This window comes from Scyliorhinus torazame, chromosome 17 (assembly GCF_047496885.1).
Source record: "Scyliorhinus torazame isolate Kashiwa2021f chromosome 17, sScyTor2.1, whole genome shotgun sequence".
Classification (NCBI taxonomy): Eukaryota; Metazoa; Chordata; class Chondrichthyes; order Carcharhiniformes; family Scyliorhinidae; genus Scyliorhinus; species Scyliorhinus torazame.
This window is the reverse complement of record NC_092723.1, coordinates 173,319,028-173,341,873: the sequence shown is the minus strand read 5'-3', so window position 1 is coordinate 173,341,873 and position 22,846 is coordinate 173,319,028. Positions and strand designations below refer to the sequence as shown.

At 47.8% G+C, this 22,846-nt stretch overlaps 1 protein-coding gene across 1 annotated transcript in view; it reads left to right on the top strand.

Moving 5' to 3' along the window:
• The window catches only part of LOC140394421 (cytoplasmic phosphatidylinositol transfer protein 1-like), a 217,955-nt gene extending 197,067 nt beyond the window's left edge, over positions 1 to 20,888 (top strand). The window contains exon 10 of the mRNA XM_072481680.1: positions 17,833 to 20,888. Within this exon, the coding sequence (XP_072337781.1) occupies positions 17,833 to 18,098 (266 nt within the window). The 3' untranslated portion in view covers positions 18,099 to 20,888. The remainder of the gene's footprint in view (positions 1 to 17,832) is intronic.
• Positions 20,889 to 22,846: the final 1,958 nt, after the last annotated feature.

Genomic DNA, 22,846 nt, shown 5'->3' with positions numbered 1-22,846 from the left:
GTCCCGCTGCTAAGATGCCTGTCCCGCCAGCGTAGATTAAACCATCTACCTTACCGGCGGGACAAGGCAGCGCGGGCGGGCGGGCTCCGGGGTCCTGGGGGGGGGGGCGCGGGGCGATCTGGCCCCAGGGGGTGCCCCCACGGTGGCCTGGTCCGCGATCGGGGCCCACCGATCCGCGGGCAGGCCTGTGCCATGGGGGCACTCTTTCCCTTCCGCCTCCGCTACGGTCTCCACCATGGCGGAGGCGGAAGAGACTCCCTCCACTGCGCATGCGCGGGAATTCCATCAGCTGCCGCTGATGCTCATGCGCCGCCCGGAGATGTCATTTCCGCGCCAGCTGGCAGGGCACCAAAGGCCTTTTCCGCCAGCTGGCGGGGCGGAAATTCATCCGGCGGGGCCTAGCCCCTTAAGGTTGGGGCTCGGCCCCCAAAGATGCGGAGCATTCCGCACCTTTGGGCCGGCGCGATGCCCGACTGATTTGCGCCGTTTTGGGCGCCAGTCGGCGGACATCGCGCCGTTTCCAGAGAATTTCGCCCCACATTCTGGAAAATGGGATTAGAATAGATAGGTGCTTGATGCCTCTTTCTGTGCAGTAAAACTCTCTTGCTCTCGGTAAACATTATCCCAGTACAGTATTGGAATCATATATTATTTGTTAATTGTTTTTCACGATAATTACAGGCCCGTTGCTTGTTGAGGGAAGCAAAACCTCCATCCAATGGAGCACTGAACCTTGGGAGCCAGATATAGAGTCAAGGGGATCGATTTTAAAGAGATAAATTAGCCAAAAGGGTTCTCATCCCTCCCTCTTCCAATGACCGGCGCTAAACAATATACATGTGCAAACATACTCAGGATTGACTGCACTAAACCCGGCAGTTAGGTAGCCTGCTAACAACTAGTGTCCGGAGGTCACACTAGACGGATGGTGTACGAAAAGAAGGATTAGAGTCCTACAGGCACAGCTGGATGGAAGCTCAATGATGTGTCGCCCTTTGAGAAGATGGGGTGACACAGTGGTTAGCACTGCTGCTTCACAATACCAGGGACGCGAGTTCAATTCTGACCTCGGGTGACTGTCTGTGTGGAGTTTGCACCTTCTCCCCGTGTCTGTGAGGGTTTTCTCCGGGTGCTACGGTTTCCTTCCACAGTCCAAAGATGTGCGGGTTAGGTGGATTGACCATGATAAATTGTCCCTTAGTGTCCAAAAGGTTAATAATCTTTATTGTCACAAGTAGGCTTACATTAACGCTGCAATGAAGTTACTGTGAAAAGCCCCTAGTCGCCACATTCCGGCGCCTGTTCGGGTACAGAGAGAGCATTCGGAATGTTCAAATTACCTAACAGAATGTCTTTCGGGACTTGTGGGAGGAAACCGGAGCACCCGGAGGAAACCCACGCAGACAGGGGGAGAACGTGCAGACTCCGCAGACAGTAACCCAAGCCGGGGATCGAACCTGGGACCCTGGTGCTGTGAAGCAACAGTGTGAACCACTGTGCTACTGTGGTTAGGTGGGGTTACTGAGTTTTGGGTATAGGGTGGGGGCATGGGCTTAAATAGGGTGCTCTTTTGGAGGGGCAGATGAGAAGGGCCTCCTTCTGCGCTGTAATGAGTCTATTGGAGAATTTCCAGATGGAATAATTTTACAGAGTCTAAAATGGAGAAATGGAACAGCGATGGAGCCTGCAAACATCAGCCAGCAGGCAAACTCATAACGGTTAAGCTCCTTTTTGAGGGGGCGGCAGAGACTATCATTGCGTGTTTACATAACTTGTTCTGTTGCAATGATTTGAGGAGCAATAGGAAAAAGATTGAATTGCACTGACAGCTGTGCTCTGGTCACTTTCATCCAGTTGTTGAGTTGAGATTGGAAGTCGGCCCAGTGGCATGCTTATTGTCTCTGCTTCCAGACGTTAGAGATAATCCTGAGCCTTTATATCTTATCCATCCAATAGGATGTAAAAATAATAATAATAATCGCTTATTGTCACAAGTAGGCTTCAATGAAGTTACTGTGAAAAGCCCCTAGTCCCCACATTCCGGCGCCTGTTCGGGGAGGCCGGTACGGGAATTGAACCCGCGCTGCTGGTCTTGTTCTGCATTACAAGCCAGCTGTTTAGCCCACTGTGCTAAACCAGCCCCGAACAGTAGGGGCAGCCCCCAATCAGCTGTCGCTGCCCCATCCCTGACTGCCCTGGAAAAGGTGTTCCCTTGCATCTACTGCATTTGTTCTTCACCTTATTAAAGGTGCCAGCAAGCAGCACATATTCAGCAACATAAGAACATAGGACCCAGGAGCAGGAGTGGACAATTCAGCCCCTTGAGCCCACTTCGCCATTCAATACGATTAAGACAGATCTCATCTCGGCCTCACCTCCACCATCCTGCCCGATCTCCTGCATCCCGCAACTAATTAAAAATCTATCTATCTCCTCAAATTTGTTTGGCTTTCCTGGAATCCATTGCACTGGGGTAGAGAATTCCACAGATTCATGGCCCTTTGACTGAAGTAATTCCTCCTAATTTCTGATCTAATTTTAACAGTTATGTCCTCTCATTCCAGAATGTCCTTCAAGGGGAAACATCCACTCTACGTCTACCCTGTCAATCCTCTTTACCATCGGGGAATTCGCCATTCCCCGACACCGATGTCGTAATTGGCAATCGGGCGGAGAATCCCTCCCGATGCCCAAATCGAGAGCGGCGCCAGTTTGACGCCAGTTTTCTACCCTCCACCCCCTCCGAAATTGAGTCATTGCGTTGCGGGCCGCGCGCCATTGGAATGGCGTTGGCGCGTCACCAGAAGGCCCTCCCCAGAGGCTCTACCCCGATGGGCCGAGTTCCTGACCAGACGGGGGACGTGTAGTCTCAACGGTCGGGAACCCTGCCTGGCGTCTGCGGACTGTGTCTAGCGCTGCCACAGTCGGCCGGGGGCCGTGCTGCTGGCGGGGGGGGTGGGCCTTCTGTGAGGGCTGGGGGACAGGTGAGGAGTGGCCAGGTGCGCAGTATTTGGCAGGTCAGGTCCGCACATGGCCGGCGCCACATTTGACAGCGCGAACGCTGCAGGACGTCGCCGTGCGCATGCGTGGTCAGAGACCCGGCCACTCTCCAGCCGTGGGAGCCGGGAGTTTTACCCAGCGCAGCTGCCAGCCCCTCACTGGTCGCAGGATCGGTGAAGGTTTGCTGCCGATTTTGGGGTCGTAAAACGCCACAGTTCCCACTTAGCACTTAGCCTGAAAAACGGTGACTCCAGCCCGAGATAGAACATAGAACATAGAACAATACAGCGCAGTACAGGCCCTTCGGCCCACGATGTTGCACCGAAACAAAAGCCATCTAACCTACACTATGCCATTATCATCCATATGTTTATCCAATAAACTTTTAAATGCCCTCAATGTTGGCGAGTTCACTACTGTAGCAGGTAGGGCATTCCACGGCCTCACTACTCTTTGCGTAAAGAACCTACCTCTGACCTCTGTCCTATATCTATTACCCCTCAGTTTAAAGTTATGTCCCCTCGTGCCAGCCATATCCATCCGCGGGAGAAGGCTCTCACTGTCCACCCTATCCAACCCCCTGATCATTTTGTATGCCTCTATTAAGTCTCCTCTTAACCTTCTTCTCTCCAACGAAAACAACCTCAAGTCCGTCAGCCTTTCCTCATAAGATTTTCCCTCCATACCAGGCAACATCCTGGTAAATCTCCTCTGCACCCGCTCCAAAGCCTCCACGTCCTTCCTATAATGCGGTGACCAGAACTGTACGCAATACTCCAAATGCGGCCGGACCAGAGTTCTGTACAGCTGCAACATGACCTCCCGACTCCGGAACTCAATCCCTCTACCAATAAAGGCCAACACTCCATAGGCCTTCTTCACAACCCTATCAACCTGGGTGGCAACTTTCAGGGATCTATGTACATGGACACCTAGATCCCTCTGCTCAGCCACACTTTCAAGAACTTTACCATTAGCCAAATATTCCGCATTCCTGTTATTCCTTCCAAAGTGAATCACCTCACACTTCTCTACATTAAACTCCATTTGCCACCTCTCAGCCCAGCTCTGCAGCTTATCTATATCCCTCTGTAATCTGCTACATCCTTCCACACTATCGACAACACCACCGACTTTAGTATCGTCTGCAAATTTACTCACCCACCCTTCTGCGCCTTCCTCTAGGTCATTGATAAAAATGACAAACAGCAACGGCCCCAGAACAGATCCTTGTGGTACTCCACTTGTGACTGTACTCCATTCTGAACATTTCCCATCAACCACCACCCTCTGTCTTCTTTCAGCTAGCCAATTTCTGATCCACATCTCTAAATCACCCTCAATCCCCAGCCTCCGTATTTTTTGCAATAGCCTACCGTGGGGAACCTTATCAAACGCTTTGCTGAAATCCATATACACCACATCAACTGCTCTACCCTCGTCTACCTGTTCAGTCACCTTCTCAAAGAACTCAATAAGGTTTGTGAGGCATGACCTACCCTTCACAAAGCCATGCTGACTATCCCTGATCATATTATTCCTATCTAGATGATTATAAATCTTGTCCCTTATAATCCCCTCCAAGACTTTACCCACTACAGACGTGAGGCTCACCGGTCTATAGTTGCCGGGGTTGTCTCTGCTCCCCTTTTTGAACAAAGGGACCACATTTGCTGTCCTCCAGTCCTCTGGCACTATTCCTGTAGCCAATGATGACATAAAAATCAAAGCCAAAGGTCCAGCAATCTCTTCCCTGGCCTCCCATAGAATCCTAGGATAAATCCCATCAGGTCCCGGGGACTTATCTATTTTCAGCCTGTCCAGAATTGCCAACACCTCTTCCCTACGTACCTCAATGCCATCTATTCTATTAGCCTGGGGCTCAGCATTCTCCTCCACAACATTATCTTTTTCCTGAGTGAATACTGACGAAAAATATTCATTTAGTATCTCGCCTATCTCTTCAGACTCCACACACAATTTCCCATCCCTGTCCTTGACTGGTCCTACTCTTTCCCTAGTCATTTGCTTATTCCTGACATACCTATAGAAAGCTTTTGGGTTTTCCTTGATCCTTCCTGCCAAATACTTCTCATGTCCCCTCCTTGCTCGTCTTAGCTCTCTCTTTAGATCCTTCCTCGCTACCTTGTAACTATCCATCGCCCCAACCGAAACTTCACACTTCATCTTCACATAGGCCTTCTTCTTCCTCTTAACAAGAGATTCCACTTCCTTGGTAAACCACGGTTCCCTCGCTCGACGCCTTCCTCCCTGTCTGACCGGTACATACTTATCAAGAACACGCAGTAGCTGATCCTTGAACAAGCCCCACTTATCCAGTGTGCCCAACACTTGCAGCCTACTTCTCCACCTTATCCCACCCAAGTCACGTCTAATGGCATCATAATTGCCCTTCCCCCAGCTATAACTCTTGCCCTGCGGTGTATACTTATCCCTTTCCATCATTAACGTAAACGTCACCGAATTGTGGTCCAGCCTACCTCAAGTAGGTCTAAACTCCAGCCTAAACTGTTCAACCTCTCTTCATTACTAGCCCAGTTACATTACCACTACTCTGCAACGCAAAGCTGGGTGGGAGGGTGAGCTGTGAGGAGGACACAGAGATGCTTCAGTGTGATTTGAACAAGCTGGGTGAGTGGGCAAATGCATGGCAGATGCAGTAAAATGTGGATAAATGCGAGGTTATCCACTTTGGTAGCAAAAACAGGGAGGCAGATTATATGTTAATGACTATAAATTGGGAGGGGAATGTGCGATGAGACATGGATGTCTGTGTACACTAGTCACTGAAGGTAGGCATCCAGGTGCAGCAGGCGGTAAAGAAGGCAATGGTTTTTGGCCTTCGTTGCGAGAGGTTTCGAGTACAGGAGCAGGGATGTCTTGCTGCAGTTACACAGGGCCTTGTTGAGGCCACACCTGGAATATTGTGAGCAGTTTTGGTCTCATTATCTGAGGAAGGATGTTCTTGTTCTGGAAGGAGTGCAAAGAAGGTTTACCAGACTGACTGCTGGGCTGACGAAACTGACATATGAGGAGATATTGAGTCAGTTAATATTCTATTCACTGGAGTTCAGAAGAATTAGGGGGGGATCTCATAGAAATCTATAAAATTGTAACAGGACTAGACAGGGTAGATGGAGGAGGGATGTTCCCGAGAGCGGGGAAGTCCAGAATGAGGGGGCCATAGTCTGAGGATGCGGGGTAGACTGAGATGAGGAGAATCCTCTTTATCTAGAGAGTGGTGAGCCTGTGGAATTTGCTACAACAGAAAGTAGTTGAAGCTAAAACATTTTGAGTTACATATAGCTCCTGGGGTGAAAGGGATCAAAAGATATGGGGGGGGCTGGGAACAGGCTATTGAACTGGATGGTCAGCTGTGATCATAATGAAGGGCTGAGCAGGCTTGAAGGGCTGAATGGCCTTCGACTGCTCCTATTTTCTTCGTTTATATGTAACACATTGTTCCAGCTACATAGCCACTCCTCTAGATCACCCTGGATTACTGATCCATTCACATAGCCACTCCTCTGGATCACACTGGATTACTGATCCATTCACATAGCCACTCCTCTGGATCACCCTGGATTACTGATCCATTCACATAACCACTCCTCTGGATCACCCTGGATTACTGATCCATTCACATAACCACTCCTCTGGATCACACTGGATTACTGATCCATTCACATAGCCACTCCTCTGGATCACACTGGATTACTGATCAAGTTACATAGTCTTGTTGCTAACTTTGCCTTAGTTCAATTGCTCTGTTTTATTACCTTTGCTCTTAAGTCGCCAGGTATCTTTATGATACCGCCACATGGTTCAAGTCCGAGTAATGATCAATAACCCAATACACCGCTTAGTAAGATTTAAATCAAAGCACATTTATTATACACAGTAATCGCTACTCATGCACAAATTCTACGTTTAAGCTACTTCTACAACTAACAGGCCTATACTTAACTTGGAACTGGCCCACCAGGTCAGGGAAACAAATGGCCTTTCTTTCGGGTTCTGAGCCTGCGGGATTCGAAGTTGGTACAGGTTGGTAGCTAGGAGTACCTATCTCGTAGCGAGCGTTGAAATAAGACTTACAGGTTCGACCAGCTGCTGAAGAGTGAAGAGCTGGAGTAGCAGTGGAGAAGAGAGCGATTTGAACTTGGGGCTTAATGCTTGTAGTCCCCAGGGGCTTCCCGCCTTTCGGGGCGGACCCTGTACCTGGTCCCAAGTGATTGGACTTTGTCCCAATCGCTTGGTTCGATTTTCTCCAATACTGGAGCGATTCCCTGATCGATGGGCGGTCCTGAGGTGCTCGTTCACCACCTTTTGTGTAGGCTCCTGCTGGCGCCGAAGAGTCTGGTTTTGCTTTGTGTGTCTAAATGTTGCTCATTGTTCCCGGGAATTGCTCATTAATATGCAGATGGCTGGTGTTTTGTTATGCTGATGGTTGCTGGTATCGATCTTGTCTGGCCTTTCCAGAGGTAAATACACAGCCAACCTGCAGCTGCTCGTTTTTGTCTTGGTGGCTGACTTTCCCATCAGCCTTTGCCGTTCGCCATTTTGAATCGGGAGTTGGCCATTTTAAGTGGCTACAGTCTCCACTCTGGAACACACTGGATTACTGGTCCAGTTACATAAGCACTACTCTGGAACACACTGGATTACTGGTCCAGTTACATAAGCACTACTCTGGAACACACTGGATTACTGGTGCAGTTACATAAGCACAACTCTGGAACACACTGGATTACTGATCCATTCACATAACCACTACTCTGGATCACCCTGGATTACTGATCCATTCACATAATCACTACTCTGGATCACACTGGATTACTGGTCAAGTTACATAGTCTCCACTCTGGATCACACTGGATTACTGGTCCAGTCACATAAGCACTACTCTGGATCACACTGGATTACTGTTCCAGTCACATAACCGCTACCCTGGAATGCATTGGATTACTGGTCCAGTTACATAAGCACTACTCTGGAACACACTGGATTACTGGTCCAGTTACATAAGCACAACTCTGGAACACACTGGATTACTGATCCATTCACATAATCACTACTCTGGATCACACTGGATTACTGGTCAAGTTACATAGTCTCCACTCTGGATCACACTGGATTACTGGTCCAGTCACATAAGCACTACTCTGGATCACACTGGATTACTGTTCCAGTCACATAACCGCTACCCTGGAATGCATTGGATTACTGGTCCAGTCACATAAGCACTACTCTGGATCACACTGGATTACTGTTCCAGTCACATAACCGCTACCCTGGAATGCATTGGATTACTGGTCCAGTTACATAAGCACTACCCTGGATCACACTGGATTACTGGTCAAGTTACATAGTATCCACTCTGGATCACACTGGATTACTGGACCAGTCACATAAGCACTACTCTGGATCACACTGGATTACTGGTCAAGTTACATAGTCTCCACTCTGGATCACACTGGATTACTGGACCAGTCACATAAGCACTACTCTGGATCACACTGGATTACTGGTCAAGTTACATAGTCTCCACTCTGGATCACACTGGATCACTGGTCCAGTTAAATAAGCACTACTCTGGATCACACTGGATTACTGGTTCAGTTACATAACCGGTGCTCTGGAACACACTGGATTACTAGTCCAGTTACATAACCACTCTCTGGATCACACTGGATTACTGGTCAAATTACATAGTCTCCACTTTGGATCACACTGGATTACTGGTCCAGTTGCATAAGCACTACTCTGGATCACACTGGATTACTGGTTCAGTTACATAACCGCTGCTCTGGATCACACTCGATTACTAGTCTAGTTACATAACCACGACACTGGAACATGCTGGATTACCAGTCCAGTTACATAACTACTACTCTGGAACACGCTGGATTACTGGTCCAGTTACATAACCACTACTCTGGAACATGCTGGATTACTAGTCCAGTTACATAACCACTGCTCTGGAACACGCTGGATTACTAGTCCAGTCACATAACCTCTACTCTGGATCACACTGGATTACTGGTCCTGTTACATAACCACTACTCTGGATCACACCGGATTATTGGTCCAGTTACATAGTCTCCACTCTGGATCACACTGGATTACTGGTCCAGTTACAAAAGCACTACTCTGGATCACACTGGATTACTGGTTCAGTTACATAACCACTACTCTGGAACACGCTGGATTACTGGCCCAGTTACATAACCACTACTCTGGAACACGCTGGATTACTAGTCCAGTCACATAACCACTACTCTGGAACACGCTGGATTATTGGTCCAGTTACATAACCACTACTCTGGAACACGCTGGATTACTAGTCCAGTCACATAACCACTACTCTGGAACACACTGGATTACTAGTCCAGTCACATAACCACTACTCTGGATCACACTGGATTACTGGTCCAGTTACATAACCACTACTCTGGAACAGGCTGGATTACTGGTCCAGTTACATAACCACTACTCTGGAACACGCTGGATTACTAGTCCAGTTACATAACAACAATTCTGGATCACACTGGATTACTGGTCCAGTTACATAACCGTTGCTCTGGAAAACACTGGATTACTGTTCCAGTTACATAACCGTTGCTCTGGATCACACTGGATTATTGGTCCAGTTACAAAACCGCTACTCTGGAACACGCTGGATTACTGGTCCAGTTACATAACCGTTGCTCTGGAAAACACTGGATTACTGTTTCAGTTACATAACCGCTGCTCTGGATCACATTGGATTATTGGTCCAGTTACATAACCGCTGCTCTGGATTGCACTGGATTACTGTTCCAGTTACATAACTGCTGCTCTGGAATGCACTGGATTACTGGTCCAGTTACATAACCACTACTCTGGATCACACTGGGTTACTAGTCCCATTACATAACCACTGCTCTGGATCACACTGGATTACTACTACAGTTACATAACCGCTGCTCTGTATCACACTGGATTACTACTACAGTTACATAACCGCTGCTCTGGATCACACTGGATTACTGTTCCAGTTACATAAGCACTACTCTGGATCACACTGGATTACTGTTCCAGTTACATAGCCGCTGCTGTGGAATGCACTGGATTACTAGTCCAGTTACATAACCGCTGCTCTGGAATGCACTGGATTACTGCTCCAGTTACATAACCGCTGCTCTGGACCACACTGGATTACTGTTCCAGTTACATAACCGCTGCTCTGGACCACACTGGATTACTACTCCAGTTACATAACCGCTGCTCTGAATCATACTGGATTACTACTCCAGTTACATAACTGCTGCTCTGGATCACACTGGATTACAGGTCCAGTTACATAACCGCTGCTCTGGATCACACTGGCTTACTGGTCCAGTTACATAACCGCTGCTCTGGAATGCACTGGATTACTGGTCCAGTTACATAACCGCTGCTCTGGATCACACTGGATTATTGGTCCAGTTACATAACCACTGCTCTGGAATGCACTGGATTACTGTTCCAGTTACATAACCTCTGCTCTGGATCACACTGGATTACTGGTCCAGTTACATAACCGCTGCTCTGGAATGCACTGGATTACTGGTCCAGTTACATAGCCGCTGCTCTGGATCACACTGGATTACTGGTCCAGTTACATAACCACTGCTCTGGAATGCACTGGATTACTGTTCCAGTTACATAACCGCTGCTCTGGATCACACTGGATTATTGGTCCAGTTACATAACCGCTGCTCTGGAATGCACTGGATTACTGGTCCAGTTACATAACCACTACTCTGGATCACAATGGATTACTGTTCCAGAGACATAACCGCTGCCCTGGATTGCACTGGATTACTGTTCCAGTTACATAACCGCTGCTCTGGATCACTCTGGCTTACTGTTCCAGTTACATAACCGCTGCTCTGGATCATACTGGATTACTGGTCCAGTTACATAACCGCTGCTCTGGATCACATTGGATTACTGGTCCAGTTACATAACCGCTGCTCTTGATCATACTGGATTACTAGTCCAGTTACATAACCGCTGCTCTGGAATGCACTGGATTACTGTTCCAGAGACATAACCGCTGCTCTGGATCACACTGGATTACTGTTCCAGAGACATAACCGCTGCTCTGGATCACACCGGAGTATTGGTCCAGTTACATAACCGCTGCTCTGGATCACACTGGATTGCTGGTCCAGTCACATAACTGCTACAATGGAATACCCTGGGCGGGATTCTCCGGTCTGCCAGCCGTGTTTTCCGGCACGCGCGCCCCTGCAGACGGGAGAGTGGAGTTGAGACACGAGCAAATCAGCCCTGATCTTGCTGCGTGACGGGGCGGTCCTGAATGGTCCCGGCCTGCTCCGTCTGCCACGTTCTGAACAGAGGGGGCTGCGCATGGCAGTGCGGTGCAACCATCGTTTGAACCACTTCACGGCTTTGCCAGAGACCTGCCTGGTGGAGACTGTGGAGCATGTTTATGTTGTCTGTCCTGGGCCGCACTCCCTTTTGGGTTTCTTGTCAGCGTTGTTGTTGAGGTTTTGTTTGCACTTCAACCCCACGCTCCTGATCTACGGACATCCGGTGCGGAGGGGGGCGGGGAAGGCGGAGGACCTCCTCGTGAACCTGCTCCTGGGCCTGGCCAAACTTGCCATTTATAGGTCCAGACAGCGGGCGACCGAGGGGGTCGTCCAGCCTGACTGTCTGCCCCTCTTCCGCGGCCTCGTTCGCGGCCGGGCGTCCCTGGAACGGGAGCATGCGGTGTCCACGGGCACACTCGAGGTGTTCCGTGCTCGGTGGGCACCGCAGGGGTTGGACTGCCTTATCCACCCCGATTCTCACACTTTAATTTAACGGGTTTGTGATAAGTTTTTGTTTCCTTTGCTCCACTCGTCGTTTTGGGGCACTCCCCTCGTTTGTTTTATCCATCAGTGTCTATTTATGTTCTTTTGCTTGGTTTTCACACCCAGCATCACGCCAGTGTCAGTGGCGGATGCTGGCTTACCTCCTGTACGTGTAGATTAAACATGCAGGTCATAAACTCACAAAAAAATAAAAAAGACAAACACATAAACATAAATAATTTTCATTTGTTAAATTAGAGTAGTGAGACTATATAAAATGTCTAAGAATCCAACAACAACGCCTGCTGCCTTATCAATAATCCGTGCCGAATACTCTGCCTCCCATTCACTCTGACCAGAAGGGCTCGCCAGCATCTCTCTCCAAATCCCACTCCAGCAACCGTTTGCATTTCCACAGCGATGGATTCCTACTCCAGCTCCTTGGGGTCACACGTAATGCTCTCCGCAGACCCTCCTGCCTTTTTTTGTTTCAAGAGTGCCAGACCCCTCCGTCTTTGGCCCCAGGCCAGGGCAACCCTTTGAATGATTGATGATGGGATTTAGCGAAGGTAAATATGGTTCAGGGTAATTTTGGTGTAACTGCACATCCTCGCAAGCCGCACACAACAGTCCACTTATTCCACTTCATCTGTCTAATGATCCTCTTAGCTTCACAGCATTATAACCTACCTTTAGAGCAATCCTTGATTGCTGCAAAGAGGCTTCAAGTAATGCTTCAAAACCCCTCTGCTTTAGCCTCCCTTTCAAAGTTGCAGAGGACAAGTAAAGGGCATTTTCTGCCTTCTGATCCATATTCCGCTAGTCATCCAACTCACCAAATCCAGCAGCGGTTTAGTGTCTCCGATTGTGAGTATATTCCAAATATTTATTACCCTGTTTCCGAAATCTGTTTTGAATTTGCTTTCCCCTATTTTGTTCCGCGTCATCTCCCACTGGCCCCGCTCGCTATTTAATATCTTACCAACCGTAACACGTTCTCGCATAACCTTCCTGTTTCTATTCTGTGTAGAATTTAAGGGGAGGCAGTAGCGTAATGGGAGTATCCCTGGACTAATAATCGGGTTGGAATCCCACCATGCTGATGGTGCAATTCAAACGCAATAAAAACCTGGAATTAAAGGTCTAATGCCGACCATTGTCGGTTGTTGTAAAGATCCACCTGGTTCAGTAATGTCCTCCAGGGATGGGAATCTGCGAACCTTACCTGGCCTGGCCTGTATGTGACTCCAGACCCACCCACATCAGTGTGGTTGACTCTTAAGTGCTCTCTGCAATGGCTCGGCAAGCCACTCGGGGCAATTAGGGATGGCAATGAACCGTCCCAGCGAGCAACACCCACATTACACAAATGATTTTTTTTTAAGTTACGTTTCGCTAATCTATTCTCACACTGCCTTGCACACTGACTGGCTCTTTGTGCACACCCACTAATGCATGTGTGTCCCTTATGAAGTGTGACCATCTGGCAATGGTGAGTCGGCAGCCTGCTTTATGCTCCACCCATGTTTATTTTCCATTGTTTCGGTGTAATCTCTGTTTGTGGATCAGTGATAGCCACCTGGACCTCTGACCTGGTCCCTTTGTGCCAAGCTCTGGTGACTGGATTAAAGTAGTCATTTGGTTTTTATTTTCAGTTTCACTTTTTCTTTGCAGGTAAACTCACACCCACTCAATGGCAGCTAAGCAGCATTTACCCCTTTGAAATAGTAATAATTTCATATACATGACATACTCTAATTGATATTTCTTTTTTGCATTTTAACGAGCCTTATAGTTTAACAAGTTGAAACTGCTGCCTTTGACTCACATGTCGTCTAATGTGAGAAATTACGATTTTTGAAAAGAAAGTGTCCTTTTTATATGCATACTCTATATTGCTCCAAGTTTTTTTCCAATTAAGGGGCAGTTTAGCGTGGCCAATCCACCTACTCTGTACATCTTTGGGGTGTGGGGGATGAAACCCACGCAGACACAGGGAGAATGTGCAAACTCCACAGGGACGGTGACCCAGGACCGGGATTGAACCCGGGTCCTCGGCGCCGTAGGCAGCAGTGCTAACCACTGTGCCACCGTGCCGCCCAGGTATTGCTCCAAGTTGACAGGATCATTTTACAGTATTTTACTGAGAAGGCAACATGCGTGCAGAAGCACTCAAGTGTTGCTGAAAGATGCCCGAACAATACTTTTCATTCATGCGACTTCTTGTCGAGGGCCGTTCTAAACCACGCCGGTTCGATTCCAGTACCGGCTGAGGATGTCGGTGAAGACCCAGCCTTCTCAACCTCGTCTCCCCCCTCAACCCCACCGCCCTCACCTGAGGTGTGGCGGTGGCCCTCGGGTTAAATCACCCCCAGTCAGCTCTCAAAGGGGAGAGCGGCCCCTGTCGTCGGGAACTGCGGAGCGACGTCTACATTTTGTTTAATCACCAGAGGGAATTTTTTGAAAAGCAGATGCTCTGCAGGTCAGACACTGTCAGCAGCAGTTTCAGAAAATGCTGAAATGTTCACGGGTTCCTCCTGCCTTTGACTGGACCGGCTGTACGTTTCCAGCAGGAAAAGCCTTTATATTTCTTCACCCTTTGCATCCCAATGGTAAGCCATGTGTGAGGAGGACTAACAATGGAATTAAAAGCTGTGACAGCGCAGACACTTTCGGCTTCCGTTCCTCCAATACAATACATCCCATCTCCATTTCTTGCACTTATTAAGACTATGCATTGCTATTCCTTAAGTTATCTTGTCCACTGTTCAGCACATGGGGTGAACCTTGTTATAACAAGCTGCGGTGCGTTATAACAGATGCAAGTTAATGAAGATTTAGAGCTAAGATTAGTCTGGTTCCGATTTTCTAACTCATTCAGCCCACCGGAAACTGGGTATGAAATAAAAACATAAGAATGAGGAGCAGGAGTCGGCCGCCTGGCCCCTCCAGCCTGCCCCGCCATTCGATGAGATCGTGGCTGATCTTTTGTGGACTCAGCTCCACTTTCCGGCCCGAACACCATAACCCTTAATCCCTTTATTCTTCAAAAAACTATTTATCTTTATCTTGAAAACATTTAATGAAGGAGCCTCAACTGCTTCACTGGGCAAGGAATTCCATAGATTCACAACCCTTTGGGTGAAGAAGTTCCTCCTATCAGCCCTAAATCTACTTCCCCTTATTTTGAGGCGTTGCCCCCTGGAGGTGTTGCCTTACTCCCTCTGATACCAAAATGTCCCAGTGTTAACCCTGCTCTGTTTGAGCAGGCGCGTGAGAAGGAAATCCCTTTTCATGCATCGAGAATGATAGGAGAACCGGACTGTCATTTTAGTCGGAGGCTGAAGTTAATCATTATTTCGGAGCCAAGATACATTTCCTGTTTTTATTTGTAATATTTTGTTGACCCTTTTGTCCACACCCTTGTGCCTGTGGAAGGAGACCAAGGCTAGGGGTAACTTAAAAAAAAATCATTTGTGTAATGTGGGTGTTGCTCGCTGGGACGGTTCATTGCCATCCCTAATTGCCCCGAGTGGCTTGCCGAGCCATTGCAGTGAGTAAGAAATCCAATCGCAAATTCAGGAGCACCGTCTTTACTCAAGAGTTTGAATAGAATGTGGAAGCTCGGTGCCGAGGTCCCCGGTTCCAATCCCGGCCCTGGGTCACTGTCCGTGTGGAGTTTGCACATTCTCCCCGTGTCTGCGTGGGTTTCACCCCCATAACCCAAAGATGTGCAGGGTAGGTGGAAGGGCCACGCTAAATTGCCCCTTAATTGGAAAAAATAATAATTGTGTACTCTTAAAAAAAATGTTTAAGAATGTGGAAATTCCCTATCCCAGGGAGCAGTTGAGGTGAGTAACGTCGGTGTATTTAAGGGAAAGCGGGAAAGAAGGAGAAAGGGGTAGAAGGATTTGTGCCACGTGGAAAATAATCAGAAGTATCAATTAGATGGGCAGATAGGCTTGTATCTGAGCTGCATATTCCCTGTAAATGATTCTCAAGTGTGGAACACAAGGCTTTGGGAGCCCCCTGCTGGAGTTCAATATGTTTGCACCCAAGATCACAAGATTTCAGGGCCTGCATATTGAGACTTAAATCATGAAACCAAAAATGGGCAGGATTCTCTGCAGCCCCGCACCGAAATCGCGTTCGCCGGGGCGGCGGGGGTCAGGGGGGCGGAAAATCCAATGCCACGCTGAAATGGGGTCCAGCGATTCTCCGGGACCCGAGAATCGGCGGGATCGCGGAGCACTCCGCGCGGCTGGGGGCCCATTGACAGAGGTCCGCCCAGCGATCCTCCGCTCCCGACCAGCCGCGTTCCTGACGCCGTGGAACTAACCACCTATTGCTGGTCGGGATGCTTGCGAGGCGGCTGCGGACTCAGTCTGCGGCCGCCCTGGTGGGGGCCGGGGGGATTGGACACAGGAGGTGGCGGGGGGGGGTGGGGGGGGGGGGTTAATATCCCGCAGTCAGATCCTCAGGCGCGCGGCCGATCGAGGTGGGTCTAATTTTCATATCTGCCCCCGCGGTCCGCGTCCGCCATGGCGCGGACTCAAAACCAGAAGTGCGGGGGCCCATATCTGCAGCTATAGCTGTGTGACTTACTCCGGGTCCCTGCCAGCCCCCTGCAGGGCATCGAATTAGCTGATCCTTTTTGCAGCAATCTCCAGAGCGTTTTTACGCCGACGTGGGGGACATAGTCCCATTTTGGGAGAACCCAGCCCCAGGTTCTCATCCATGCACGGGATAAGATGATGTGTTTCAAACGAGTGGCCGGCGCCATGTAACATTCTGAAGATGCAGCCTGCTTTATGGTCACCAAAATAAATCTATTGAATGAAGTTTTGAATTCAGTTCAGAGAAATTAATGTGCCTTTCGGTATGTGGTTTGTTTCCAATGTTGTTTTTGAAGTCCACTTCATTTGTCATTCCTGTGGAGTGCCAGGGTACTGCCCTGCCATGTCTCTGACCACCTGGGAGGGGAGGGGTGGCTACAATGGCCTCCAAGACCCCTGTGCGGCCATCACGACTAAGTGGAGACCAGTACTAATTGGGGCCTGGTTGAGGCCTTGCCGGTTGTAAATATCATCATATGGATCACACCCAGCGAGGGCGTGGTCCAGATCGCGCCGGGCGTCGTCAGTCTGGTGACCCAATGAGAAAGGAATTCAACAGATGCCCCCGAATTAAGATGCTGCCTCTTTAAATCAAATATAAATACACATTAGAAACTTGTCCATGTTCTCCACGGTGCTGGAGGCTTTCGAACACATCTTCCAATCTGCATTTGAAAACACAGCACCCTGAGGAGCAGCTTCAGTTTGAGGCTCTCCCAGAATGAGGTGCCCCAACATCAGGCAAGATGTAAATGAATGATCTCCTTCAGAAACCCCAGTGCTTCCAGAAAGTTCTCCTCTGCTGAGTTTGGGCTACAGTGGTCGCATTTGGACAACGCGTCAAAAGCAGAAACCATCTTAGATAAATGAGTGGCCTCAGTTTTCCTAAACATGGAAAGGATCGGGGATATCGGGATAGGTTGGGAAGATGGGGTTGAGATTGAAGATGTGCCATGATCGTATTGAATGGGCGGAACGGGCTGGAGAGAACGTCTGGTCTCGGCCTGCTCCTATTTTTTAGCTTTGGCACAAGACACCGAGGAGCACCACATCCACCTTGAGGCCACATCATTCCAAAGTGAAGCACGTTAAGTCATTCATGATGTTTGTATATTTATATATAGGGAAATGTCAAATGAATGCTCCTGACCAAATTCCTGTCTTAGACTGTAAACTTTGTGGGATTATCTGATATTGGGAAGACTAGGGAATCACAAAATGGTATTTTGTTTTGCTGAATGTTTTGTTTTCAATGATCGTAAAATGCGCTGTCTCCCCGAGGTTCAATACATGGCTCATCTCTTTTGTTTCTTTCCCTCCCTCCCCCCGCTCCCTCGTTTACTTTTCAGATATGACGATGGACGAAGTTCGAGAATACGAGAAGCAAACTCAGGAAGCGACGAACGAGAAGATTGGAATCATGGCCCCCACCATCTCCATCAGCGAAGCTGCCCAGCCCTCCGCCACCCGCAGCGCCCCTGCCAGCGCGCCCTCCACCCCGCTCAGCGGCGACCCGCCCGATTTCCTCAGCGTGCCGAAGGACAGACCACGGAAAAAGTCCGCCCCTGAAATGCTGTCTTTGCCGGAGCTCAGGGAGCGCTCGACAAAGAAGTAACCGCAGCTGCACGCCGGCAGGGAGGGGCTGCATCCCTGCCATATTCCAGTTATCGATTTTATCTGGCGCTACTTACCTGACAACAACAACAACAACAAGAAAGCCATCCGTTAAGGGGTTCTTTAAAGCTTTAGCCTGTAAAGATTCTGGGCAGTGATCTTTGCAACAGCAAGCCTGCATTAAAACTGACTGACCATCAGATTAGCATTCTGAATTTGAGATAAGGATCTGGGAAGAGGTTATGTCCTTTAACAGTATTTTAATACAATTGGTCACTCCTTGTTAGGACTTTTAGGCAGACTCAGGACTTAGTTTTAGCATGACTGATGGCGTGTACAGTCATATAAATGCATTTCAGTGACGTAGTTACAAAGTTTATAAACTAACCATCGATGCCAGTGAGGGGAAAGTGAGTGAAGCAAAGTCCTGCTGTTGGACATGGATTCGTTCATGGTGCATCCTGATTTCTTGCTTGGCTAGCGTAAAGGAAAGTAGAACAGATAAAGACCATCTGACGTAAGAATAACGCAGCACACCCCCCCCCCCCCCCCCAACACACACACCCAACTCGCCAAATTCGCAAGTCGGCTGCAGCGATGTTACCCTGGATTTGTTGTTCAATCCTATTTTATTACTGCGTTTGCTTTCAAAGTACTTGACGCAGATCCCTTTCAGGATGGTAGGTGCTGCCACTTTTGCTGCCCTCTTCCCTGTCACAACCTCATTAAAGCTGCCGCCCTGCCAAAGGCTTCAATGCAGCTCCCATATCCGGGGAGGTTTTTCCCAACGTCTCCTGGATAAAGCATTGATGAAGTTTGTCACTTTGGGTGGCCCTCGCCTGTGGCCGCCCGACACTCACTTTTCATGAGATGTGATCTTGTTTCCCTATCAGTCCCTTAGCAGCAATGACTCCCCTGAACATTCCTTCCTCCACCCCCCATCTCATCCATCATTCATGCATGATACTCCTCTTGCTGCATTTTAATAAAACTCAGCACGTTGGTTCCTACTCTCGCTCATTTTTTCCCCAGCTCTAGAAACTCTACCCCTCCCTGAGTCTTAGCCTTCTTTTCCAGAATCTGGACGCTTTAGAGTCCAAATTTGGCATCCTAACAATCAGAACCAAGCTTTTCCCTGCCCGCCCAAAGTCACAGGCCGTCCTGACTTGGATGTAATTCTCAGTGGGAGAACTCTCCATTAGCTATTGAGTCCTACCCAGCACCGAGGAAGATGTTTGTGGTCGTTGGGAGGCCAACGTTTTATGGTGCTCTTGCCTCCGTTTCCCAGTCGAAGTACACTGCACAGCGATGGTGCCTCAAGTGTTGTAGCGTGCGATGAACGAGCCAGGGGTGCTGTCAGCGTATCCTCAGGAACTGTCCTTCACGTCACTTTGCGTAACATTCCAAGCACTGGAGCTCCTGGGGGACAAGTGCTTGCAAGACACAAGATGGGAAGGTGACTGGAGAGCACCAGTGGGCTGCAGTGGTAACCTTGATTCGCTCCAACCTCCATAACTTTACCAGACCCTCCCTCAAATGGAACTATTTAGCCACGAGGAGATCTATAACTGTGTTGACTGCATCACCCAGGAGCCTGGATTATGGATTTTGATCATTTGGAGTTGGTGGACTAATAAACTGGTTGCATAGTTGCTAGATTCCTGATACTGCGGTGCAATAGACCACGCTGCCCACTCCAAACTTTCCACTGAGGTGATCGCATGTGTTCTTAATAATTGAAAATGTCATCATTTGGACTGCATTGCATGATTCTTTTTTTAAAAAATACCGTTAATTTGTGACGTTTGCGTAAAATCTTTGAAAAACAGTTACATTGGATTTCCCTACAAGGCGGGGTCCGCGCATCACTGTTGGGGCGACACTGAATAATGACTCAGGACCATCCTCCGTAAAGGAGGGAAACCCCAGTGGGTGGGCTGTTCACCATTCGGAGACACACACTCTGAATAATCGGTCCAAGAGAGCATTAGTGAAGTGTTTGGAGCACATCACTCGCCTGCTATCCAGAAAGGACATGGAAGCCCAGATAGAACCAGGAGAATAAAAACAATTGTTTGTTTTCTTTTTTTTTTTAAATCACAACTTTTGGCTAGACTGCCCAATTTTATGGGGGAGGGGGATGAAGAACGTCGTGTATGGTTTTGGTATGCCTCGGCCAATTAACGGCAAAGACTAAAAAAGCTTCAACGCGCAGCTCCAATTATTCATTTACTTGGGTCGCTTTGACTTGGAGTGCCGCGGCAACCGGAGCTTTTGTTTTTCTTCCGATCTTATTTTTCCATTTTCTTGTAACTGCTGTTTATTTGGGAGTGACACATTCTGAAATGCACCCGAGCCATTTCTATAGGAAACATATTGGTCAAATAGTGGCACTATGTAAACTTGCTACCTTCTGGGAAAAGACTGCATCACCCACTGAAATCAACATGTAAGGATGAATTAACATTGTGTATATAAGGAAATATAATGTAAGTAGTAATGAAGGGCCTTCATAAGAGTGTCTATTGCAGTAGCTGTAAATAGTACAGAAGATGTATAATTTTAGTTGAATGCATTGATATCATACAAAGTCGAGGGAATGTCTTAGCTTTCTACATTGTAAATGTTGTTCATGGTGGTAAATGGATATATTACTACATATTAATGGTTCTAAACTATAGGGATTAAGTTATAGTCAGGCTTCATGAAGTATATTGAAGAATAAGGGTTTGCTTCTATTCATGAAGACCATTGTGCAGTTACTCTTTTATTAAAAGAAATGTATAATTCAGTGATTTGTGATGGGTTGTTTATTGTCTTTGAATCTGCTCGCTATTCAATATATAAAAAAGTAAGAAAAAGGTTTTATTTTATTTAAGGAATACATCTGTGTACAGATTTCTTTTCGTGAATGATCGGCGTTGGGTCAGAATCCAGGAACTCCCTCCCGGAGAGCACCGTTGAGTCTACCTGCAAACATGGACTGCGGCGGGTTCACAAAGTCAGCTCAAAGGCAATCAGGGCTGGGCAATAAATGCTGGCCTTGCCCGTGGCACGCACATTCTGTGAATGAATATCAAAAAATAGAAAAGATTCCAACCTTTACCCGTCCCACCCACATCACCCAAATGAGCCAAGGGCTTCAGTTGTGTAGTCGTATGCACTCGCTGAAGGTTCAAGAGGGTAACATACATTTGAACGCACTGTGAGCAAAAATAACTTTGATTCAACTCCGTTTTTAAAAGAATAAGCTAGATGATGATCGGATGCAGAATGCGGTTGAAGATAGAGTAATTTAGAGGGAGATAATCACTCACTACACATCATACAACTGCTGGTGTGATAAAAATGAACAAATCTGAGGCGTGGACTATTGGCATTTGTGAATAGAACATAGTGCAGAAGGAGGCCATTCGGCCCATCAAGCCTGCACCGACCCACTTAAGCCCTCACTTCCACCCTATCCCACCGTAACCCAAAAACCCCTAACCTTTTTGGTCACTAAGGGCAATTTATCATAGTAATCCACCTAACCTGCACGTCTTTGGACTGTGGGAGGAAACTGGAGCACACGGAGGAAACCCACTCAGACACGGGGAGAACGTGCAGACTCTGCACAGACAGTGACCCAGTGGGGAATCGAACCTGGGACCCTGGCGCTGTGAAGCCACAGTGCTATCCGCGTGTGCTGCCCTAATCACACACAGAATGCAGAAAAGAACTATGCAGGTCTTCCAATGTATTGGGCTGGGGCGTGTGTGTGTGTGGTGTGGACTGAGCGCCTCCAAGGTTGAGGACATCAAGTCTAGATGTGAAAGGCATGCATTTGGAAGTAAATATAGCCCAGTTGAATTTTCTCTAGGTGAATAAACCATGGGTAGAATATTACGTTAGGAGATAAACAATTGTTTTCAATTGTTCATTTTCCAAAGGGAAGTGAGAAGTGTTTACAGCTTGGAAAAGGTCATAAACAAATAAGACAAGGTTATTAAACGTTATTTGACCCTCAAGTGGGGGGTAATAGGGAAAACATAGAAGATTGAATATTCTTGGATGGTTAAGTTTCAAAGAAGGGCTAGAAACAATGGACTCAAACACGAAAGAGGCAAAAACATACTGAAGAAGAGGTTGGGAGCTGTGTTTGGGAGTGGCCATGTAAGACCTGGAGTGCTGCTCTGTGCTGGGATAAGAACTGTGAGGAGGCAAAGTGAGCAGCTAACCAGCCAACCCAGAAAATGTCCATTTGAATCAGCTATTCAGTTAAGCCAGAAAGGTTGTGGGGCTGAAAACAGCAGTCTGGTGTCTGAAGCTTGAAGTTCCACAGCAGAGTCAAGGGGAAGTGTGAGATATTGTGGTATGCCTCACTAAAGTGACCGTAGCTTTGCCTTGGGAGGTATTCTTTTTACTGGATTTGGATAGTTAAACATCTGTAAGGGAATGTGCGTAAAGGGATGTTTATTGGTGAGTGTAACCAACCAGGAACTGTTTTGGGGGGAATGTTCTGTAAGACTAATTTTAACTATAAATGTAATCTTGTGTGTTTTAAGTTTTCTTTCATTAATAAATGTTTTCATTTAATGTTTAATAGCCATAGAAGTGTTACTGAAATCTGTGGTTACTGTATTCAATTAACATATCTTGTCATCAAAATACAAAAAGAGTCGTGATAGGTAGACTTAAGTTTCCCTTTGGGATTTTGTTTGTGGAACAATTAACATCTGCTGGATCATAACAACAGTGATTCTAGCA